The sequence below is a fragment of the Mobula hypostoma genome, chromosome 8, assembly GCF_963921235.1.
Source record: "Mobula hypostoma chromosome 8, sMobHyp1.1, whole genome shotgun sequence".
In the NCBI taxonomy this organism is placed as follows: Eukaryota; Metazoa; Chordata; class Chondrichthyes; order Myliobatiformes; family Myliobatidae; genus Mobula; species Mobula hypostoma.
The window spans coordinates 75816851-75841482 of NC_086104.1; the positions used below are offsets into that span (position 1 = coordinate 75816851).

Here is a 24632-nt window from a genome sequence, read left to right on the forward strand (position 1 = left end):
TGGCTTTTGCCCTTCCAGGAACACATTGGATCTAGATTATTTATCCTTTGTACACTTCCCACTGTACAGATGTAGACTTAGCTGAAAGTAGATGGTTCCTGTTTACCTTTGCCTTACTTTAAGGAAATTGGCCTTCCCCAATTTAAGACCTTTATTCTTGCTCTATTCTTTTCTTTTTCCAAATATAAAGGTTATGGCTACTATCTCTAAAACATTCCCCTGCAGACACACTTTCCACTTGACTGACTGCATTCCCTGAAGCATATTCCTATAATGCTCCTTCTCTTTCTATGACTCTACAGCATGTAAATAGGTCCTTCAACCCAACTGCTCCATGCCGACCAAGATGCCCCATCCAAGTCCCATTTGTTAGTGTTGGGCCCGTAACCTTCTAAACCTTTCCAATCCATGCAGCTGTCCTAATATTTTTTTTAAAGTTGTTACGTCAGCCTCAATTATTTGTTCTGCAGCTTAAACCACATACATACCAACTTCTGTGTAAAAAAAAAATTGTCCCTCAAATTCCTCTTAAATATTACCCCTCTCACAAATCTATAGCCTCTTGTTCTTGATTGCCAAACCCCGGGAAAAAGACTGAGTTCATTCACCCTATCAATGCCCTTGTGATTTTATACAACTAAAAGATCACTTCTCAGTGACCTACACTTCAACGAATAAAATCCCAGCCTGTCTTACCTCTCCCTATAAATAAATCCCTCAAATATTGCTAACATCCTTAGAAATCGTTTATGGTTTAATGACAGAAAACAGGCCATTATTGGTGGTTCAACAGATCCACAAAAACTCTTCTGGACACACTCCGATCAGATTATACGACTCCCTTACCACTTACAGTAATTTACAGTGGCCAGTTAACCTATCAATCCACACGTCTGTGGCAAGAAACTGGAGCATCTGAAGGAACCCCACTTTGCCTCAGGGAAAATGTGCAAACTGCCTACAGACAACACCCAAGGTCAGGATTGAACCAGTTTCTCTGGGGCTGAAAGCTGTTGGCTTTGCCAGCTGTGCTCTAGTGCTGTTTAAAACATTCATGCCTGTGTGTTAAGGTTTTGCTGCAGACTGTATAATTCTGTCACTGTGTTCAGTAAACAAGTACACGGTCAGACTTACAGATGAAAATGTTCTCCTTTGTTCCATTCTTCTCTTGGCTCAGTGCCGATGGCTCTCAGCATCAAAGGCTGAGCTGGAATCTCAGAGAGACTAGGCCAAGGGAATAGCTGAATTAGTACCAAATGAGGAGGCCTTTCACTGGACCTTTCCCCAATGTCTGAATTAACCTGATCTTTTGACCTTTCCCTGAAAACTTAAGCTGATACCTTAGGTAGGAGAACCTAGGGCTAAGGGCAAAGTTTCATGACAAGACTTAAGTCTGAGATGAGAAGAATTCTCCCTTTCAGAGACACAAGAAACGCTGACTGTTTATTCTTCTCCAAAGATGTGCTGCCTGACCAGCTGAGTTCCTCCAGCACCTTGTGTGTGCATATCTCTTGTTCATTGAGATTTGAAAGTCTGGAATTCTGTGTCCCAGAAGGCAGAGGTTATCAGGCTGTGAAGTATGTCACATTTGGACACAAAAGGGATCAGAGGAAATGTGTCCCCTCCAATACTGATTTACTTGAAGAGCTAATCAGTTAGCCCCTCTCCTCTACCACTCCCTCATTATGACCCCCACCACCCTCATTACTGAAATGTTTTCTTCCCCCTTAAGACTATTACTGAATCTTGATCCACCACTCTTGAGAGGCAACACATTCCAAATTCTGACCGTTTGTGACATTACATCCCTCAAACTCCCTCTGGTTCATTTAGAAGCCGCCTTACATTTCTACCCTCACCATCAATGTTTCAGGAACTGTAAATACTCTATGATTTATCTTATTATTTTGAACTCCTGTATACATCTTCTCTATAAATATAAGTTAGTTATTAACAAAGGCAAAGGGATAATTCAGAAGAAACCTCTAACCAGAGAGTGGTGAAAACGGGAAACTTGCTACAAGGAATAAATAGTAGGTGGCAATAATCAGGATCAAAGAACATAAGACATAGGAGCCGGATTCAGCCATTTGGCCCCAAGCCTGCTCCACCATTCCAACATGGCGAACTATTATCCTTCTCAAACCCATTCTCCTGCCTTCTCCACCTAACCTTTGATGCCCTGACAAATCAAGAACCCATCAACCTCTGCTTTAAACATACCCAAAGACGTGGCATCCACAGCTGTCTGTGTCAATGAGTTTCACAGAAAGCTGGATAAAGCACAAGGGAGAAAAAAATAAAAAAGGATTTGTTCCCCTGTGTGCATCTGGGACCTTGGTAATAACAGCTGCAGAACAGATTTAACAGAACAGTATCATGAATGTGGGGCTTCACTGACGTAAAGATACTGAACATGTTGTTTGGGCAGAGGTGTAGAGAGTTAACTGACATGTTCAAAATAGTGGGGGGGCGGTTTGATATTGCAAATATGAATAAATTGCTTCCATTGGCAGAAAGGTTAGTACTGTACACAGTCAACATGGGTTTAAAGTGGCAGACAATGAACAGGACATATGAGGAAATACTTGATTTTGAAATGTAGAGAGCTGTGATTGTACTGCACTGTAGATTTAAAATAAATATTCACAAGGGAATTGGATTAATAAACTGTTCTACCTAAAGGCATCCAGGAGCATTATCCCATGAACTGTGTTTTCCTACAATGTTGCAAGGAAGATGTGCTGTTGCCAATTTGTGCACAACAGGATCCCAAAAATGAGAATACAATAATAACCAGCTAATAATTTACTCAAGTGATTTTGGTTTTGGAGATAAGTTTCAGCCAGGGCTAGGTACGACTCCGATGATGGAGAGTATATTTTCGGAAGGTGCAATCATGTTCTGTAATCATTCTTTACCCAGCTTCTCCATCAACTCCTCAATCCTCTAAAAGGTTCAATGAGGTGCTTCTTAGTCAATGATTAATTCAAGCAACACTTCTAGAATTGATGAGCAAACATCAGATGTTATTCCTGAGAACAAGGAAGAATAAGAGAGACAGAGAGAGCAACAGAGATGGGGAGATGAACACATAAACTGGACTTTAAGACCCTACCTTCTTGCCAGCAATGTATCCGCCAGATGCACCAAAGCTTTTGGTAAAGGTGCCCATCAATACATCAATATCTCTGGGATCAACTCCAAAATACTCAACCACACCACGGCCTGTGGGCCCCACCGCTCCTATACTGTGCGCCTCGTCCAAGTACAAGTAGGCTTTATATTTTTTCTTCAAGGCTACAACCTCTGGCAAACGCACCATCGAACCCTCCATGCTGGAATAACAAGAATAACATGCGCCAAGTCAAGGAAATACATTGTAATTGATTTTTTGAAATGTTCCCTGCTCCAACGTGATGAAGGAGAACACATTCAGAATATGGATCTCAGGCCTGATACATCTGAATGCAGTTTTCATAACAGGTTGTTTTAAGGCTACAACTGAGTGAACATGGAGGAGGAGGAATGGGTCATTCAGACCCTTGTAGCTGCTAGGTTATTCAATATCATTGGCTGATTTTCATCAGTGTCACTTTCATGCACTAACCTCATATTGCTTAATATCAAAAAGATCTACCAATTTCTATCTTGCCTATTATTCAGTGCCTGCGGCTTCACAGTCCTCAAATTATGAACAGTCACTGTAAAAACAGAAAATGAAGGAACACTCAGATGAGGCAGCATCTGTGGAAGGGGAACAGCATTAATATTCCATGATAGCCGTATTTTGTCAGAGGACCAGACTCTACTGTTGGTAGTGACTTGCTTAAGGTTATGGGGTGGGTGAAAAAGTATGTACAGGTAGTAGTACTCCCAGCAACAAAAAAAACTTGCATTTCCAAGGAGCTTTACGCTATCTCCAAGCATCCAAGAGATAAATCTGGTGTAATTCTTGCTGTAAAGTTTGAGGGTTTGTAGCCAGTTATGTGCAGGAAGATCCCACAAAATCTACACCAACATGTTTCAATCTGCTTCAGGTACTTTGCTTAAAAGTTTAATTCTCAGCCAGGACATCAGGGTGAACTGCCACCCACCTCTTTGTAATAAGTCATGGGATATTTTTCTCCATTCCTGATATTTCATTGAAGTGCCTGGATCATGTCCTTGTCTTTCCAATGAGGGTCTCAAATGCACAGCATTCCGACTGTAAAAATGGTGCTCTGCTAACACCTCACCATTACCGAGGTCACACTTGTCCCTCCTCCTGACCTGAGGGTCAGTGTGCAGCTGAGGTCACCAGTTAAAACAAATATGCTGTGTATGCTGTGTATGTGGCTCGGTTACACAACAGAACTATAGATAAAAACGCTAGAGACTGGAGCTAAGTTAACAGGGCTTTTTACTTATGGAACCCGAACTGAACACACACATACAGATCAACATGCGCATAATAGCGCATGCTCAATAACGTGACTATGACATAAAATAGTCCCATATTATACAGTAGGCTGATAATTTTAAATAAATCAATGGACTTCTACTTTGTATTACCAGCATTTTCTGTTTATATTTCAGAAAAAGTTGAGAGCTTAAATATACTTACAAAGAAGTGAACAGATAGAAACTGACAGAATGAATGGAGAGAGAAAAAAAGGTGGGTAAGAGAAAAATGAATGGGGGATTTACAAAGAGTTGTATTTATTCAGTTATTTTTAATTCAAGATGAGATTTCCCTTCTTTTAAACACATTGCAGCCATAATACTGATCACGACAGGATTAGAAACCCAAAGGCTTGGTCTGAAAGGTATCTGTTAGCTGCTCAAAGGAGGAAAGAGAGAGATGGATGGAGGGGGAGAAGGAGTTTAGTACGCAGGTATGCTGATAGCATGGCAGCTAAGATCAGGGGTGCACAAGAGGTGAGACATGGACCAATGAGGATGTTTTGTAGTAATGCAAGACTGCAGGAGGTTATGGAGAATGAAGAGACTACTTGAAAACAAGCACTGTGCCCTACCTGTAAACTCCTTCCACGAGAATTAGGATTTTCTTCCAGGGCCTCCGGGTTCGGGGCTGCCCACTGATCACTGCATCTCGTAGCAGCTTCTCCAGGCTCTGCATATCTGTGGAGCACACACACAAACTCAAAAAATGCTATGCAGAAGTAGTTCTGGTGAGTTTCTAACTATATAAAAAAGGAAAAATTGCATCAAAAATGCATTTTCATTATACTTTATTGTAGAATAAAAGGAATTGGAATTTGATATTGAGGGAGGGGATTAGTTTCCGTATGGAGACTGGTTGATATACTTACCATATTACTACTTTCCCTCCAGTCTAAGCCTGACACATACGTAGGGACAACCAAAAGAGAGGACCAGAAAGGAGATGTTAAGGAGGAGGACAGAGAAGTTGAGAGGCAGAGTAGTTTAGGAAGAAATTTACCAGAGCTTAGAGTTTTAGCAACAGAAGTCACAGCATAAATGACATTTGGGAACAATCACAAGGCCAAAATTGGAAAAGTGCAGGAATCTTATAGAGATGTATGGTTCGGAGAGATTACACACAAGGGTGTACAGGGATTTTAAAATGAAGATTGTAATCTTAAAACTAGGAGGTCCCTAAACCAAGGAGTGAGGTTGAATCATAGAGTGGATGGTAAGAGCTGGGGCATGGGTAGCAGAGTTTTGGAAGAGAGGTGACTTGTGGATGGAGTACACAGATGTAGATCAGGGTTCTAGCAGTAATGAGCTAAGGTGGGGGCTGAACCTGATCATATTCCAGAGGTGGGAGTGAGGTTGTTTACCTCATCTGTGCTTAGTTCACTTGCCAAGGAGAGAGAAGTGAGATGGTGCTAATGGCCAAAATCATGCGCAAGTATTGACAAGCGGGTCAGCACACAAAATGCTCAGCTCTATATTAAACCATGATGACAGAGCCTCAGAAATTGATTAAAACAATTGAAGCTGGGCTTTGGGAAATTTGAGAAAAAGCACTTCTGGTATGCCACTTCCTCAATACTATACTGCAGTGTCAACCTAGATTATGTACCCATTTGTCAGGATGCGTCTTGAACACAACTTTCTGACTTAGAAACAAGTTCAGTACTTTGAACGCACACTACTAATCCTGCTGCTCACATACAAACTATGCTGCAGAAACTACATACAAACTCTATTTGCTAAGCAAACTTGAAAATTGCCTTATAAAATCAAGATTATACATCTTAATTACTTACATCTCTATCAACTGAAATTTTAACCAGTTTTAAAAGGTAAGGAAATCTACATTGTGATCTTAGCTCAAAATCGGAAGCAGTCATCTCATGTATATTCAAGATAAATCATGAGTGTTGGGGGTGGGGGGAGTCTTTATCCTCTGAGAAGCCTGGGACCCACCAACTCATCTCCACTTCAGTCAGGGAGCATGGGAATAATACCCTACTCCTAATCCTAGAGAATACAGATATCCCCTGCCTAAAGACTGCCAACACCCAACAAGGTCACGGACCACCGTCCAAAAACAAACCCACTACCCCACATGATCTCACTTACTTCAAGCAACAGCAAGAAGGACCCTTCACAACACTACAGAAGGGAAGAAGCCAGAACTTTTCACCTAGTAATAAGATTGGTGGATGGGTTTGGGGGTGGGGGGAACCATAGCCAAAGATAAAGGTTTCATTATTTCTAGCAAAGTAGAAATCCATTTTCCTCATCCACCCAACCTCAGCCACAGGGAAAGAAAAAGAGATGATCTATGGCAGAGTGGAAGGCAGTCAATGACAAAAGTAGTGACAATACAAGGGAAACACAAGGAATTCTGCAGATGCTGGAAATTCAAGCAACACACATCAAAGTTGCTGGTGAACGCAGCAGGCCAGGCAGCATCTCTAGGAAGAGGTACAGTCGACGTTTCGGGCTGAGACCCTTCGTCAGGACTAACTGAAAGAAGTTCTTTGTTAGTCCTGACGAAGGGTCTCGGCCCGAAATGTCGACTGTACCTCTTCCTAGAGATGCTGCCTGGCCTGCTGCGTTCACCAGCAACTTTGATAATACAAAGGAAAGTCATGTCAATGGAACATGTAAATAAATAAGGATGGGATAGAGATGGTTTAACTGGGAATAGTGATATCATTACACACAGCCAACATCCAAGAAAATGAGGGCTATGTTTTGCAATAAGCCACCTTGGACAATGAAGTGATGTTCAAATTGGTATTTTACACTCCTCCAATGTAGGTCAAGGACCCAGATTTCATACTGGGAAGGGATGGAGAATCAAGCACTCAAGTAATATATCAATCTATAGAGTCTGTGAATGTTGAGACACTGAGCTGGAAATCAAAGTTCAAACTAAATTTATTATCAAAGTGCATATATGTCACCATATGCATCCCTGAGATTCATTTTCTTGTGGGCATACTCAATAAATCCATAATAGTAACCATAATAGAATCAATGAAAGACTGCATCAACTTGGGTGTCAACCAGTCTACAAAAGACAACAAACTGCAAATACAAAAAGAAAGAAATAATAATAATAAACACATAATAAATAAATAAATAATGAGTCTTTGAAAGGGAGTTCACAGGTTGTTTAAACATTTCAGTGATGGGACAAGTGAAGCTGAGAGTGAAGCTATCCCCTTTGATTCAAGAGTCTGATGGTTTAGAGTTTAATAATTTTTCCTGAACCGAGTGCAGCGAGTCCTGAGGCTCCTCTTCCTGATGGCAGCAGTGACAACAGAGCATAGGTGGTGGGGGTCCCTTATGCTTAATGCTGCTTTCCTGCGACAACGCTCTGTGGAGATGTGCTCAACGTGGGGAGGGCTTTACCCGTGATGGCAATATATACTTCTCTTTCTCAAACCCCAATTTCCATTAATATTTATATTTTACTCCACCTGTTGCTGCAAAAAGGTTGGTTTGATTCTTGAGCTGGAAACTGCTCTGAAGCAACTCCAGAGCCAGTTCTGGTGCAGTTGTTCCATTTGGCCTATACCATGTTCTAGGTTCCCAATTATATTACCATAATCGTCTTTCTCAGCAAAGCTTGGGCAGAGTCTGAAGGAACAATGTAAATAAGGTGCTCCTTGGGGTTGATGAAGTTTAGTCTGACAATCTCCTGTTGAAGGTGTGTGAGACAGGGAAGCCATGCAAGTAACTGACACCCAAGCAACACACACAAAAAATGCTGGAGGAACTCAGCAGGCCGGGCAGCATCTATGCAAAAGAGTAAACAGTCGACGTTTTGGGCTGAGACCCTTCATCAGGACTCGACTTGTGGCACTGCTTTGAATGCAGGCACAGAAAGAACAGGATTAAGAATCTTACAGGGCAGGAAGAAGGCATTCAGTCTAAGTGAGTCCTGCAATGTTGGGACTGTCTTCTTTTCGATGGGATTTATCCAAAATCAGCTAATTAAGCCAAACTGAAATTATAAAAGTATCTGGGAAAAACAGCAGTAACCATAAATGTTCTTCATGGTGGTAAACCCTTATTTAAAAAGATGAAGCAATTTTCTTTTTCTGTAGTGGGCCAACAGACTTCCTCACATGGTGGTGAAAACAGAACTTTGAATATTTTCAAGTCAGAGTTAGAAAGCTTTGCGATAAGATTTCTGTGGGCAGACTGGAATGCAGTGTTGAATGTAAATCAGATTACAACCCATTTTACAAAACAAATGGACGGCTCTAAGGAACGTAAAGAGTCACAGAATCACAGCACTACAGCACAGAAAAAGGTCCTTCGGCCCATCTGGCCTGTGCTGAACTGTTATTCTGCCTAGTTCCATTGACCCACACCTGGACCATATCCCTCCACATCCCTCACATACATGTGCTTATCCAAATTTCTGCTAAATGTTGAAATTGAACCCTCATCCACCAATTCGGCTCGCAGCCTGTTCCACACTCCCTTCCAGTCCCCTTTAAATATTTCACCTTTCAGCTTCTACCTCCAGGTAGTCTTTTCGAACCTCAGTGGGGGGTGGGGTGGGCTGTTTACATGAACCCTGTGCTCCAGGGAATAAAATCCTAACCTAGTCAACCTTTCCCTATAACTCAGGTCTTCATATCCTGACCACGTCTTTGTAAATTTTCCCTGTACCCTTTCATTTTTATTGAAAACTTTCCTGGAGGTAGATGACCAGAACATGGTGACAATAATTCAAGATGCCATGAACTTGTGAAAGGAATTTAACCATACTAGTGAAAGCTGAGGAATTTCGTTTTCTCTCTGTTGGAATGAGCAGACAAAATCTTTCACAACAGTACTTTGGAAAAATAGGACAGGGGCTGAAAATTCAATAGTAAACAGAATATGCCGGAAATTGTAATCTCAATAGGCACTCTGGGTAGCAGTGCAATAAATTCAATGTTACAATTAATGACCTTTCATCTGAACCAGAAATTGTTAGAGATATAACAAGTTGTGATCAAGTACAGAGGGGAGGAAATCCGGTAAGGTGTGGTTGAGTTGGAGGGTAAGAACAAAAGACCATAAAACATTGGAGCAGAATTAATCCATTCGGTTCATCGAGTCTGCTCTGCTGTGTGATCATAGCTGATTAATTATCCCCCTCAAACCCATTCACCTGCCTTCTCTCTGTAACCCTTAACACCCTTAGTAATAAAGAATCTATCAACCTCTGCTTTAAATATACCCAATGACTTGGCCTCCCCAGCCATCCGTGGCAATTAATTCTGTAGCTTGGTCAGCCACTGGCTACAGAAATTCCTCCTTGCCTCTGTTCCAAAGGGAATGCTTTTGATCAGGCCGAAGTTGAGATTGTTAAATGAGAGGAAGGTGGAAGCAGTGCATGTCGAAAACAGGGTACCTTCGAGATAAATAAACTAAACGAGCTGGAAATAGATGCCGGAGAACCAGAATTTGCTCCTGAAAATGAACAGGAACAATGTCCTCAGTGTGAATCTTTTGGAATCTGATGGTGGGTCTGGAGGGATCTCTGACTGCAGCCGCTTGTCAGCCGGAGGCAGACTCTGACTTCTCTTCACACTGAATTCTCTTCAGTCAGACATGACTAAGCATCTTTGCACTCAGTCCACATTTGAATCAAATCTGATTAGACATTTTTCCCCCCAAAGGAGGACTGGAAGAGTGGATTATATACACCAGCTTTCTTCCCCTCCGCCGCACAGTCAGAAAACAGATCCTCACCCTGTGTGGGTTAAGGATTCCTATGCTCCTTGTGCCAGTGTGGCTCATCTGGTAACACTTTTGTCCCTTTGCTCCTCATTTAGGTTACCCTTTCAGCATCTCCCAAATCCACAACCTCTGCCAAGTTGCAGAAGGGAAACAGGCACAAGAGACCAGCACTGACAGGTTCCTCTCAGAACTGCACTGCTGACTTGCAGGTAAGATGGTGATACTTCATCGCTCCTGGTTTCACATCCTGCAACACCCAGCCCAACAGTACTGTGGGAGTAGCTTCACCAGAAGGACTGAAGTGGTTCACGATGAGGGCTCACCACCATCTTCCTAGGACCTTCACCAGGAGGACTGAAGTAGTTCGCGATGAGGGCTCACCAACATCTTCCTAGGCCCTTCACCAGAAGGACTGAAGTGATTCGGTAGTTATTACCCTATAGCCATCAGGCTCCTCAGGATGCTCTTCACTAACTACAGTTCTGTATTCCCTCAAAACTAATCAATAAGCCCCAAGACCTAGGCCTCAACAGCTTCTTGTGTAACTGGATCCTTGCTTTCCTCACTTGCAGACCCTGGTCAGTTTGGATTGGCAACATCACCTCCTCCACAGTCACCATCAGCATAAGTGCACCACAAGGTTGTGTACTTAGCACCCCACCCCCGCTCTACTCACTTTATACTTACGACCGTGAGGCTAAGCACAGCTTCCACTGTCACTGGCCAAATCAATGATGGCGACGAATGAGCATACAGGAGAGAGACTGAAAACCTGGCTGAGTGGTACCACAACAACAACCTCTCACTCAATGTCAGCAAAATCAAAGAGCTGATTATTGACCACAGGAGGAGGAGACAGAAATCCATGAGACAATTCCCATCAGGGGAACAGACGTGGAGAAGGTTAGCAACTTTAAATTCCTCGGTGCTATATACTGTGAATGCCCATAAGAAAATGAATCTCAGGATTGTATATGGTGACATATATGTACTTTGATAATAAGAACATAAGAATGTAAGAAATAGGAACAGGAGTAGGCTATCTGGCCTGTCGAGCCTGCTCCTCCATCCAATAAGATCATGGCTGATCTGACCATGGATGCATCTCCAGCTGCTCGCCTTTTCCCCATAACCCTTTGATCTTCTCAAGAGTAACTGGGGATATGCAATAGATGCTGACCTTGCTGGTGGTATACAAATCTCAGAAATGATTAACAATCCTTCTGTCGCTTACTACTTCATACATTTATCTAGCTTCCACTTAAATTGATGGCATCCAACTGTTTCTGCAGAAAGGGCTGTATTTGCAATCCACATAATTTCCAAGGATCACTTGCACAACAGAAGGATTTTACTAACTGCACGGAATAAAATATTAATATTCCTAGTCACGTTTTACTGGCACCCTTGCTGCTCCACTAACGGTCTTCTCGCTGCTTTGCTCTCCAAGCCATGGATCTCCTTTCCACCTTCATCTCCACCAGCAGCACACACTTGTTTCTGAATCTGCATACGGAATTGGATTGGGGCTCAGGCCCTTAAAATCAGACTGGGCCCGATATGATTCCTGATCAAAAGCCCAGTATTGAGAAGGGTCTAAGTCCAGTGCTCTGGGTAAAGAAACTTATCCAAAATTCTCCAAAGAATTTATTAAAGTCTAAAGTTCATGGCATGGATGAAGAAACGCTTTTCCCTTCTTAATCCAGAAAATAGCTTTTTACTTTCGGTATATTCGAGGCTACAATCTTTTGGAACTAAGAGAATAAGGGATACTGGGATAAGGTTAGAAAGTAGAATTGTGTTAGTTCACCTACCATCTTATTGTACAGTTGAGCTGTCTCAACAGGCCCCAACCCTTTTCTGCTCACTTCATTTCACCCAGCCTGGAAGAGCAGGATGAGCCTGGCTTCAGACACCTCTTCAGTGTTGCTCTTCAACACAGCAGGTGGTGTCCTTGGTTGCAGAAAGGGACTGGTTCCACACCCACAGATCAACAAAACACTCCTTTTCTCCTCTAGGGTATCTGAATTCCAGAAACAGCGAGATCTATAAATGCCTCACCCTATTCATTAAATAGCTTACTGTTGCAATCACCTAACCATCCCACTTACAACTAGTTCTGCTGCATTCCTATTTGCTATAATGACTGATCTTGGCAACCTTTCTTGGCCATGTGATATTTTGCATACTATTACTCACAATTTCAAAGGGAATCTCAGAATTTGTATATGGTGACATGCATGTACTTTGATAATAAATTTACTTCGAACTTTGAAAGCAAGAGTACTTCGAGTTGTGGGGTTGGGCATGATTGTACGTTAGGAAGGACAGTGTCGCTAGATGTTAAGCTAGTATAGATTGCAAGTTTGAGAGTGGTGCACGAATAGGACCTGGTCTGAGAAAGAACATAAGAATTTGTGTTTTGGAGAAGAGAAGTTGAAAGAGAGAGAAGCCAGAGCACTGTAATAATGAAGCTTATAAGTGTACAGTGAGTAAAGCAGGGGGCCAAGCACAGAGCCTTGTGGTGCACCTGTGCTGATGAAGATCATGGAGATGTTGTTGTCAATCCGAATGGACTGGGGCCTGCAAGTGTGAAAATTGACGATCCAATTGCTTGAAGCTTATTGATTAGTTTTGAGGGGTTGATGGTATTGAATGCTGAGCTATAGTCAATAAAGAGCATCCTGATGTATGCATCTTTGCTGTCCAGATGCTCCAGGGTTGGGTGATGAGCCAATGAGGTGGCATCTGCTGTGGACCTGTTGCTCTAGTAGGAGTGGATCCAGGCAGGAGTTAATATGTTCCATCACTGGCGTCTCAAAACACTTCATCACTGTGGACGTTAGTGCTAATTGGATGACAGTCATTGAGGCAGGTTATTGTACTCTTCTTAGATACTGGTCTAATTGTAGCCTGTTTGAAGCAGGTGGGTACCTCAGACTGCCAAACTGAGAGGTTAAAGATCTCAGTGAACTCTCCAGTCCGTTGATTAGCACATGTTTTTAGTACTTGGCCAGTTACCCGTATCGGCCAGATGCTTTTCGTGATTTCCTCCAATTCGGGTATTTGTCGAGCCCATTCTTTCATGTGATTCAATGAAGGATTCCACAATGACTCAGAGATGTGTTTCTGAACTTGCACATATGCAGGGACTGACTATGTAACAGCAATTTGTCAACTGAATTTTGGGTGATCTTGATTCTGGACAGGAACAAACATTGAATGGTTTATGACACACCAGTGAGGAGCCAGTTGGGAAATGGGGTGCAGTACCAGCCTCCCCTCTATGGACTCCGTCTACACCTCACGCTGCCTCAGTAAAGTAGACAGCATAATCAAAGAGTCCACCCACCTAGGACATTCTCTCGCCTCCATCCATTGGGCAGACGATAAAGGCCTGAAAGCATGTACCCCCTGCTTCAAGGACAACTTCTACTCTGCTATTATAAAACTACTGAATGATTCCCTGCTATGCTCAGATGGACTCTTGACCTCACAATTTACAATGTTGTTTGTGATCTTGCACTTTATTGTCTACTGCACTGCACTTTCTCTGCGGCTGTTATACTTTATTCTGCATTCTGTTACTGTTTTACTTTATACTACCTAATGGCACTGTTATGAAGTACAAACAGACAAGCTTTTCACTGACAATAATAAACAAAATCCAATTTTAATGAGTGTGAAGAGGATTGGTTTGATGGCACATTCTGGCTTGATTCTAGTCCTCACTGCAACTGGACCAATCATCGCCACCACGAATGTCTACCACCACTTCTGTGTGCAAGTTTTGATTGGTACACAAGTAAAACATGTTGTATAAAGATTACAGATGCTGCATCACTGTAAGGCACAGAGACTGGACTGCAGCGGAGAGGAGGGCTCTATAACAGGTAGTTAGAACTGCCCAACGTACCACTGACTCCAACCTACCTACCCTCAAGGACATATGTACAGAAAAGTGTTGGAAAAATGCCAGCAATATCATGAAGGATCCCACCTACCCTGCTCATGGACTGTTTGTCCCACCAGAAAGGAGGCTACACAGCATCCACACTATAGGACCACAAGACTCAAAAACAGTTATTACCCCAAAACTGTCAAACTGATCAACATCTCCACCCATTAACCCAACCCACGTTTCATATGCCCTGGTTCTACATCTAAGAGTTTCTGTTGCCAAGAGTCACTTTGTCAATTTATCAGAGTCACCTTCTGTTCAGACACTGCTGCACTGAGAAACTTTATGTTTATACAGACTATGTACAGCATATAAACTAATCTTATGTATATGTGGCCACACTCAACAGTTACTTGTACATTGTGTTTTATAAAGGTTGCTTTTATATTCATACTTATTGTGTTTTTTTATGCTGCATTGCATCTGGAGTGATAATCATTTCAGTCTCATTTACACTCGTGCACTGAAGAAAGACAATAAACAATCTTGAATCTTGACAAAGGAACCAGTCTGCCTGATAAGTAAAAGGACGAGGGCCAGGAAACATTCTCCTTGATGATGCCAATGTGTAGCACCATGGGGTGTTCAAGTTGCTCTGCTACCGTAAAAAGAAGAAGGTCTTGCATTTCTACGGCACCCTCTGCAACCTCCAGATTTACAAGAGATTTGCTGCCAACAAAACACTCCTGAAGTCATTATGGCAATGCAAGGAACAGAGCAGCCAAATGACAACTACCACACCCAATGGAACCATGATAACATTTAGTTTTAACGAAATGCAGTTCTTAGCGGCATGCACTGGAATAATATCTCTCTTCGCAATTAGTGTACAGGATTTTTGTTATGCATCTGAGAGAGATGTCAGTTTAGTACCCTGAAAGTCTAGTATCTTGAAAGTTAGCACCTTCCAACATTGATGCAGTCCCACAGTACTGCACTGTATCGCCTGTCCAAAGTTGTTCACAGCAAACAAGTCAATAGTCTTCTGACACAGAGGCAAAGAGTGCCAATAATGTGTGTGTACGTATACACACACACACACACACAATAATACACCAAAGGTGCAAAGGTACAATTTAATGTCAGAGAAATGTATACAATATACATCCTGAAATGTGAAAAGTCACAAATTAAAAAAACAATGGTGGTCACACAGGCCACTAGATTTTTACACTGACAGAGGAGCAACAAGAAACTACATGTGTGTTTCCAGACAAGTCTTAGCTTAGAGGATTCCAGGCATTCTGGATAATCACTAGGTAAGAAAATACAACACAAAAGCTGCAGAAATTAATAAAATAACCACCAAAATTCCTGAAATATTAATCTAACAAAGTTCATGTAATTTAAAGAACAGCTTTTGAGATAAATAAAATGTTTTAAAATATATTAAAAATGACAATAAAGGGAGGAGAGGCAACTTTGGGTGACAAGGGAAGTCAAAGACAGCATAAAAGCAAAAATGAGGGCATATAATATAGCAAAAATTAGTGGGAAGTTAGAGGATTGGGAAGCTTTTAAAAACCAACAGGAGGCAACTGAAACAAAAACATGAGAGTAAAGATAAAATATGAAGGTCAGCTAGCCAAAACTATCAAAGAGAATACCAAATGTTTTTTTTCAGATGTACAGTATAAAGAGTAAAAGAGAGATGAGAGTGAATATTAGACCACTGGTAAATGGCGTCGGAGAGTTAGTCATGGGGGACAAAGAAATGGCAGGCAAACTTAAGAAGTAGTGTGCCAGTCTTCACTGTGAAGACACTGGTAGTAAGCTAGAAATTCCAGTGTGTCAGGCGACAGAAGTGAGTGTAGTTGCTACTACTAAGCGAAGATGCTCGTGAAGCTGAAAGGCCTGAAGGGAGATAGGTCACCTGGACCAGATGGACTACACCCCATGCTTCTGAAAAAAGTAGCTGAAGAAATTGTGAAGGCAAGAACTACTAAATTCTGGAATGGTTCCAAAGGACTGGAAAATTGCAAATACCACTCCACTCTTTAAGATGGGAGGGAGGGAGACTAAAGGAAATTATAGGCCAGTTAGCCTGACTTCGGTGGGAAGACATTGGAGTCTATTATTAAGCGTGAAGTTTCAGGGTAAATGAAGGTGCATGATAAAGTAGGCCATAAACGCATGGTTTCTTGCAGTGACAGAAGGAATAAAGGTGTAGACCATTTTCAAAACGGGGAAAAAATTCAAAAATCAGGGGTGCAGAGGACCTGGGAGTCCTTGTGCATGTTGGAAAGCAAATGCAATGTTAGCATTCACTTCGAGGACTAGAATATAAGAACAAAGATGTGATGCTGACACTTTATAAGTTCAAAGTACATTATACAACCTTGAGATTCGTCTCCTAACGGCAGCCACAAAACAAAGAAACCTAAAAACAACCCCCATAAATATGAATAAAGACTGTCTAAAACCCAACGTACAGAGAATAAAATAACCCATAAACAAGACTGTGAAGCACTCAATCTGCAGTGAAAAAAAATCATGCAAACTGAAACAGCAAGCAAATAGCGTTTCCGAACTGAAGTCCGTAAGAGTCCTGTAGTTCAGTGCAGAGCCAAGTAAACATTGTGGAGCAGCGATCTTAATCGGCCCATAGCTCGCCTCAGGCCCCGACACCCAGACCTTTCTGACACCGATTCAAGCAGCGATCTGAATCAGCCTATGCCTCGCCTAGGGCCTTGACACCCTGATTTTTTCAACCTGGCCCAGTGCTTAAATCTCCATCTGGAGAAAAGGTTCTGCCGCTTGGACACACTGGACTTTGCTGCTTTGATTCAGCCTGAAAATCTCCATTCACACATTGTGCTTAGTCGCATCTGGGGCCTGTACCCGGTGGCTTCTGTTCGGCCTGCGCCTGGTCTCTCATGCTCTTCCATGCTCTTGGCAACAGGCCTGCCGCTTTGCCTTGCCTTGGTTCTGCAACATCAAATTGCCTCCAAGTCCAAAGGGCAGCTACAAACTAATATTTGCAATGATCGTTTGCCAGAAAAAGTGTGGTTAATAAAGCATTTAGTTGCTTTTTGCTCCGTCCTGACGAAGGGTCTCGGCCTGAAACGTCGACTGTACCTCTTCCTAGAGATGCTGCCTGGCCTGCTGCATTCACCAGCAACTTTGATGTGTGTTGCTTGAATTTCCAGCATCTGCAGAATTCCTGTTGTTAGTTGGTTTTTTTTGTTTCATTAGCCACTAGCGAGAAGTTGCAGAGGTTCACTTGCGCCATTTTTAACCAGAAGTTTAAGGCAATAGATCACCTTTGGGGTATTGTGAGCAGTTTTGGGCCCCTCATCTAAGAAAAGATGTGCTGGCATTAGACAGCATCCAGAGATTTGAGAGATTGATTCTGGTAAAGAAAGGGTTAATGTATGTGGAGCATTTGATGGCTTTGGCCTTTACTCACTGGAGTTTAGAAAAACATGAGGGGATCTCATTGAAGCATATCAGATTCTAGACAGAGTGGATTTGGAGAGTATGTTTTCTACAGTGGGCAAGTCTAGGACCAGAGGGCACAGCCTCAGAACGGAAAGATGTACGTTTAGAATGGAGATAAGAAGAGATTTCTTTAGCCAGAGGGTGGTGAATCTGTGGAATTCATTGCTGTGGACTGCTGTAAAAGCCAAGTCACTGAATGTCTTTGAAGCAGAGGCTGACGGGTTCTTGGTCAGGACATCAAAGGTTCTGGGGAGATGGCAGGAGAATGGGGTTGAGGGGGGCAATAAATCAGTCATGAGCAGAGTCGATGAGCTGAGTGGCCTAATTCTGCTCCTGTGCCTTCTGTACATTACATCTGATATGTAGTTCAGGCAAGTGAAATGGCCTAATTACAAAATAATCCCCTAATAATCCAGGGAATTTGGTGCTGGGCAAGTTAGTTGATACCCCAATACACATTTAATTCACATGTTTTAATATTTATTATGCAGCATTATAATCAGCGTTCCAGTGAAGTAGGTAAGTTCAGAGAGAGTGCAGAAACCTGGACCCCAGTAAATGGAAAAGAGAGTGAGAGTCTGGGCCCCAGTGAGCTAGATGCCAAACCATTTGGACTTCAGAATAGTTGTGATCATTGGAGTTTGACTGTATTCTGTTCTGTTCATTCTGTAGTCTGCTATGCTAATTTTCCACCTGATTCTCCCGTTCCATCTTATTCACATCAGCTTTTCAGCATTAAGTTCCATTTTCCTTTGCACACTCACCTCACTTCTTTACAAAAGCATCTACACTCTGCGTTTCACACTACTTCCTGCAGATAAAAGTTCTACAATGTGGACAGTTCCTATTTAAATACATGTTTCATTTTTGGGGCTATTCTTTGTTATCTTGTAATTTTGACTGCTGGTTTCAGATTCTTCTGAAGGCAAAAACACTCTCTATAGATTTATTCTGTCCAACTCATTCTAAAATTGCAAATGTCAGTTGCACACCTTCTCTTCTCTAAAGCGATTAGAAATGCTTCATTGGTTACTAGGTTCAACACTTAACGTGAACCAGTGTGTTAGCTGAAGTGGCCCTTGTAAGCACACACCAGGGAAGTTCCTGGTTCAATCCCATTTCTGTGCCAAGTCAGTTATCCTTAGCCAAGATACTAGCAGGAATACCCATTGGATACCCATTGTCCAGGGATCCATCCTACATCTTTCTCTAATTTTTCAGCTCCCTTCCCTCCTGCCCTCCCCAGGCTCATCAATAAAAAAATCAATTAATGTAGGATTAGTGTGAATGGATAGCTGCTGGTCAGGAATGGGCTGAAGAGCCTGTTTCTGCTCTATCTCACTCATACTATATTACTTTACCTTATTCGACCCACCACCTGCTGCATCAATCCTGTTCACACTAAACTGCTGGCTATTCAATCTGCACAAGGCAGCAATATTTTTAAAGTACTGTTGCCTCTGCTTCATAAATTATTTTCTTCAGCCACCTGAACCAGTATCTTTGTCTGTGGCGTAACAGCAATTTTTGCTCCATAGCACACCTGTGAAATGACTTGGAACATTCCACAGCACGCTATCAATTCCAGTTATTGTTGTTCTTGATTGATGGCAGAGTTACTGGACCCTATTATCACACCTGAGTAACTTACTGCTGCTCCTAAACAGAGTTCATGACACTGTATCTACAGTAACTACTTAGGAATGTTTCAGAGTTACGTATGGGTGAGGATATTTCAACCCACTGCTCAGCCATTTCCAATACAAGTATAATGGCTGCAACTTGCCAACCCTGGTCCAACTCCTGACAGATCCCGGCAGCCCTCCAGCAAGCAAATCCCTTACTGAGCATGGAAGGTTACATGACCAGCTCTCACAAGCAATGATAAATCCAGTACTGTATGAAAACATCTTCATCAAAAAACTATTCAGGCAACACTTCTTTCCTCAATTTGCTTTATTATTAAGGAATCGGAAAATGAGAACATCCACAGGGTTAAACAAACAACAGTTTAGTTTAATTGATTGGTTCTAGGAAAGTGAACATCTAACTGCATTGCAAAATAGATTTGGGAATTTGAACTTTATTTTAGTTGTCAAAAGATAACTGCACATAACCTTCAAAACTGTCTAAGTGCCAGATCTACATATATTGCCAGTATGAAACTAATCTTCTCTTTGTCTCGAGTAATGAAGGAATGTAGCAGCAACCTCCTGTTCTGTTTCCTTTTTTAAAAAAGATGTGACATTTGTTAGGTTGCCTATCATGTGACTTAAGAACTTGTTCTTAAGTTTGAACAACTTTCCTCCGCCTCTCCTCCAGTGTCTGAGATCCTGACAGAGTCAGATCCTCAGGTTTGCCTTTTGTCACTCATTAGGTCAAGTGCACCAAAAACATTGCACAGTCTGGAGTGCTAGTGTGGAGATTCCAGTTCCCAGAACTGCGATACAGCCCCTTTCAGAACTGAGAGTGTGATTGGCAAGCTTTGTGTTTAACCCAGATCTCTCCTTAGCTGCCCATTTCCTACAGACATGGAACATAGGCTGGCACAGAACAGTTGGCTTTGTCCCAAACAACTCCATAAGTTTGGAAAAGGCACAGTTCAAGTTTCCTCAATGGAATATGGAAATAAACAAAAAGGTTGATTTTTAAATTTTCAAGCTCCAACATACAATAGTGTTACGTACCCCGTAACTGGGTTGCCAAACCAGCAGAAATGGATCACTCAGTTGGAGTCTGGAGTACTAGAACTAAGAAAGTTTTATTAAAGAAACAAGCAACACAGTAATCGAAAGGATAATAAATGCAACAATTCAACAATGATAACCACACATGTGCACAGAATTAAGATAACAGCATCAATCAAGCTCTATCGTTGTCCAGGGGTAAATGACCAATCTCAAAATGACTCAAAGTTCAGTCCAGTTTGTAGTTCAGTTCGCAGTAATCGTTGCCATGGCGATGGACAAGGTGGGGGAAGAGAGACAGAATAGGAACAACTGATCATTCAGAACACTGCTTCACTCACAGACCAGCGGGATGGCTCACAAACAGCATTTGGGCGGGTCCTTGGTGATGTCACCTGAGGTCACCGACTGTGACCCCTCCTCCAGATGCGGTTGATCCTCTGCAGTGAACCCGGCACCCAGGCAAGGGCGGACACACACCGGGTTCCCGCTGATCGTACCTTTCCACCCTGGTCGTTGTCTGGCACTTCTCACCCACTCGTGAGAAGCGCACCGCTTCCAGGGTCTCGTTACCTCGGGTGGCGTGTGTGTCGTCTTAGCGAACCTGTCCCTTTTTATCCCCCTGCTGGGGTATCGCCTGTCCATCACTTCAAACAGTTCAAAGGGGGGAGCCGCTCCAGACAGCTCTTCCTCTCACATCCCCTCATTACACATCCCCAGACGCTGCTCCATTGTTCCTTATCTCTCCTTCCCCTGAGGGCAGGTGGCAGACCAACTGCTGATGCCACTGATGCTAGCCCAGGCCAGCAAACATCTTAATTTTAGGTGTATTCTCGTAACACTTCCCCCCTTTAAGGATTTTTACCGGGAGGTAAAAATTACAAACATGACTACATTATCTGATACATACACAATATACATCTTTAACAGTTATTTATCTAATACAGAGAATTTGAAGCTGTCAACACCTTGACAGACAGTCATCACATTTTCTGTTCCTTTTACACGTGTTATTAATAATCCCTTAGACCAGGCTCCAACTCAGCAAACTTCATAGTGGCCAAAAACACTGATGAATTGCGACCAATGTAACCTCTCATTTGGTTTTGTCCCGGACCACAACAACAAGGGTCGTCCCATTCCGACTCAATTTTCTCTCGCAAGGGCTTAGTAGGAGGGGGACGGGTATTGACCGCAGAGTTATTGCAAAACTTCCTGCAGTACCCCACCATCTCCAAAAGCCTTCCGAGGGCCCTCTTGTCTGTCGGGGTTGGGAGGTCAGCGATAGCCTGCACTGTAGCTTGCATCACTGCCAGCTGCCCCTGTGTCACCACAATTCCCAGGTAAGTGACCCACGTGTAGCCGAATTCATTTTTTTTTAAGGTTCACTATCAAACTGGCTTCAGACAGCCGTATTAAATTGCCAATACACACCTCTGTGTTCATCAGCCCTTTAGTCACTGAATTACTCGAAAAATATGGGTGTTGTTTACTTGGCCGCCCTATTGTAACCACAATCACCCAACGTCCCAGTTCTTTGCATTTCCTCGGGACAATCAAACACATGGGTGCGAGTCGTTTAATTACTCCTTCGGGGATTAAGGGAGAGACCTTATCAGTAGACCTGGCCAAAACAATAGCCTTCTCCCATCTGACCGATCCCATCCTAATCTTTTCAAAATGGTTCTTTCCTCTTATCAAGGGGCCCCTAGCTTCATTGATTTCCACGCTAACACCGACTAGGTTTGTTAGCATATCAAAAGCCGGTGACCGTCTCAGTTCGCGTCGGTCATGATCAATAACATTTTTCCCCCTGGGCAGCCGGTAACTCTCTTTCATGATTCCACCAACTGTTTCCTCCAGCACCGCAAAATGTCCACCGGGGGGTACCTCGTGGGCCATGTTAAAAACCTCATCCCCATAACTCTTTTGCACCACCCCCCACTCCTCATCTGCGGATACTGTCCTTGATTTCCCTTTCTTCCTTAGCACTTCCTCATCCGCACAATAGCCTACTAGTTCCCTTGTCAAGGCTGTGTCAGAGAGAGCTGTCTCTGCAAAACCCATCAGCCCCTCGCCTCGCTCCTGCGTCTGCACAAATTCTTTCCTGGCTACTGCTACGTCCGTCCCAGCTCCCTCACTACCTCTTATCTCACTACACCCTGTCTCATACAAGGTTGGCAGAAATGTTTCAGCCAAATTCACCATCGCGGGCGGGGCCTCCATGCTGGCAGGCTGACCCGTCAATCTCACGACTGGGAACACGATTCCTCCGGCGATGTCATTACCGAGCAAGACTTCCACGTCTTTCATCGGTAATTCGGACCTCACCCCGATCGTGACTAGTCCAGAGACCAGGTTGCTCTGTAAATGTATCTGGTGCAAAGGGACTGACTCTGTCCCTTCCCCAACACCTTTGACCTCTACCTCCCCAGTCTGGGTCTCTGAGCTAAACTCTAATACACTCTTCAGTATTAGTGACTGACACGCTCCCGTGTCTCTCCAGATCCGCACTGGAACTGGTTTTAACCTCTTTTTCATTGACACCAGTCCGGCCGAGATAAACCTCTCGCGCCCTTCCTGGACTTTTTCAGACCTGTCCTTCCCTAGCGGTTCGCTTAACAGCTCGATACAGCCATTCAAAATTTCCGCTTTTCCTTTCCCCGTCTCCTTCCTTGGGGCAAAGCACCTGGACGCAAAGTGTCCGACTTTCCCACAATTATAACAGACGACCCCAGGAGACTTCCTACCGGACTGCTCCCGGTCTACCTTATCCTTTTCACTAGTCCCCGGCTTACTTTCTGACTTTTCCGGTGGACTCTCCCCGCCGTCCTGACTACCCTTCTGGTAGCCTTTACTCGGGGCAAACTTCATTTTATGCGTCAACGCATACTCATCCGCTAACTTAGCAGTTGCGGCTAACGTGGCTGCCTCTTTCTCATCGAGGTAGGGTCTCATACCCTCAGGGACACAACCTTTAAACTGCTCAATCAGAATCAGCTGCAGCAGTCTGTCATAATCCCCCTCTACCCCTTTTGAGGCGCACCAACGCTCACAATATGTTTGCATCTCGCGAGCAAACTCCAAATACGTGCGGTCCCACCGCTTCCTCGCATTCCGGAACCTCTGCCGGTATGCCTCCGGGACCAACTCATAAATCCTGAGGATGGCCTCCTTCACCACCTCATACTTCTGGGCATCTTCCGCGGATAAAGCGGAGTAAGCTTGTTGGGCCTTCCCTTTCAGTACACTCTGAAGTAAGACAACCCACTTATCCCTCGGCCATTCCTGACTTATGGCCACTTTTTCGAAATGGAGAAAGTACCGATCCACATCGGTATCGTCAAATGGGGGAACCAGCCTAACCTCCTGGGTCGCCCGGAACCCTCCACCTTGGTTCGGCACGAGCCCCTGCTCGGCCCTTATCTTTAACTTCTCCAGCTCAAATTCCCTTTCCCTCTGTTTCTCCTCTCTCTCCAACTGTCTGTCCCTCTCTCTCTCTTCTCTCTCCAACTGTCTGTCCCTCTCTCTCTCTTCTCTCTCCAACTGTCTTTCTCTCTCTTGCCTTTCTACCTCTTTCTCTCTCTCCCGCCTTTCTAACTCTCTCTCTTTCTCCTGCCTTTCTAACTCTCTCTCTTTCTCCTGCCTTTCTAACTCTCTCTCTTTCTCCTGCCTTTCTAACTCTCTCTCTTTCTCCTGCCTTTCTAACTGCCGTACCCGGAACTCGTGCTCGAGTCTCAGTTTTTCAAGCTGTACCTGTACCGCGTCTCCAGCAGGTTTTTCCACAGACACCTCCCCCAGCTCACCTTGGGGAAACACACCTTTAGATACATAGTGCTCTACAATAGCTCTGTGTATCTCCTCTCTCCTCATTGTCGACTTCACCTTAGCAAGATTCACCCGTTTTGCCACAGCTATCAATTCCGATTTCCTGGCATCCTCTAATGCCTCCAAGGTCGGCGCCTTTATAAATTCCTCAACCTCCATTTCTGCTGTTTGTCTTTTCTTTCTTTCGGGAATTTTAACCCAATCAATTTACTCCGTCCCAAATTTAGCGTTCAAAATCGCGGACGAGAACCCCACTTATGTTACGTACCCCGTAACTGGGTTGCCAAACCAGCAGAAATGGATCACTCAGTTGGAGTCTGGAGTACTAGAACTAAGAAAGTTTTATTAAAGAAACAAGCAACACAGTAATCGAAAGGATAATAAATGCAACAATTCAACAATGATAACCACACATGTGCACAGAATTAAGATAACAGCATCAATCAAGCTCTATCGTTGTCCAGGGGTAAATGACCAATCTCAAAATGACTCAAAGTTCAGTCCAGTTTGTAGTTCAGTTCGCAGTAATCGTTGCCATGGCGATG

The 24632-nt window shown here is 43.3% G+C and overlaps 1 protein-coding gene across 3 annotated transcripts in view; it reads right to left on the reverse strand.

Moving 5' to 3' along the window:
- sptlc3 (serine palmitoyltransferase, long chain base subunit 3) overlaps positions 1 to 24632 on the reverse strand; it is a 169726-nt gene that overhangs the window by 13866 nt on the left and 131228 nt on the right. For all 3 annotated transcript variants that reach the window (XM_063056144.1, XM_063056145.1, XM_063056143.1), the window contains exons 7-8: positions 5019 to 5124; positions 3119 to 3338 (exon numbers count right to left, since the gene is read on the reverse strand). In XM_063056144.1, coding sequence (XP_062912214.1) covers positions 3119 to 3338; positions 5019 to 5124 — 326 coding nt within the window. The remainder of the gene's footprint in view (positions 1 to 3118; positions 3339 to 5018; positions 5125 to 24632) is intronic.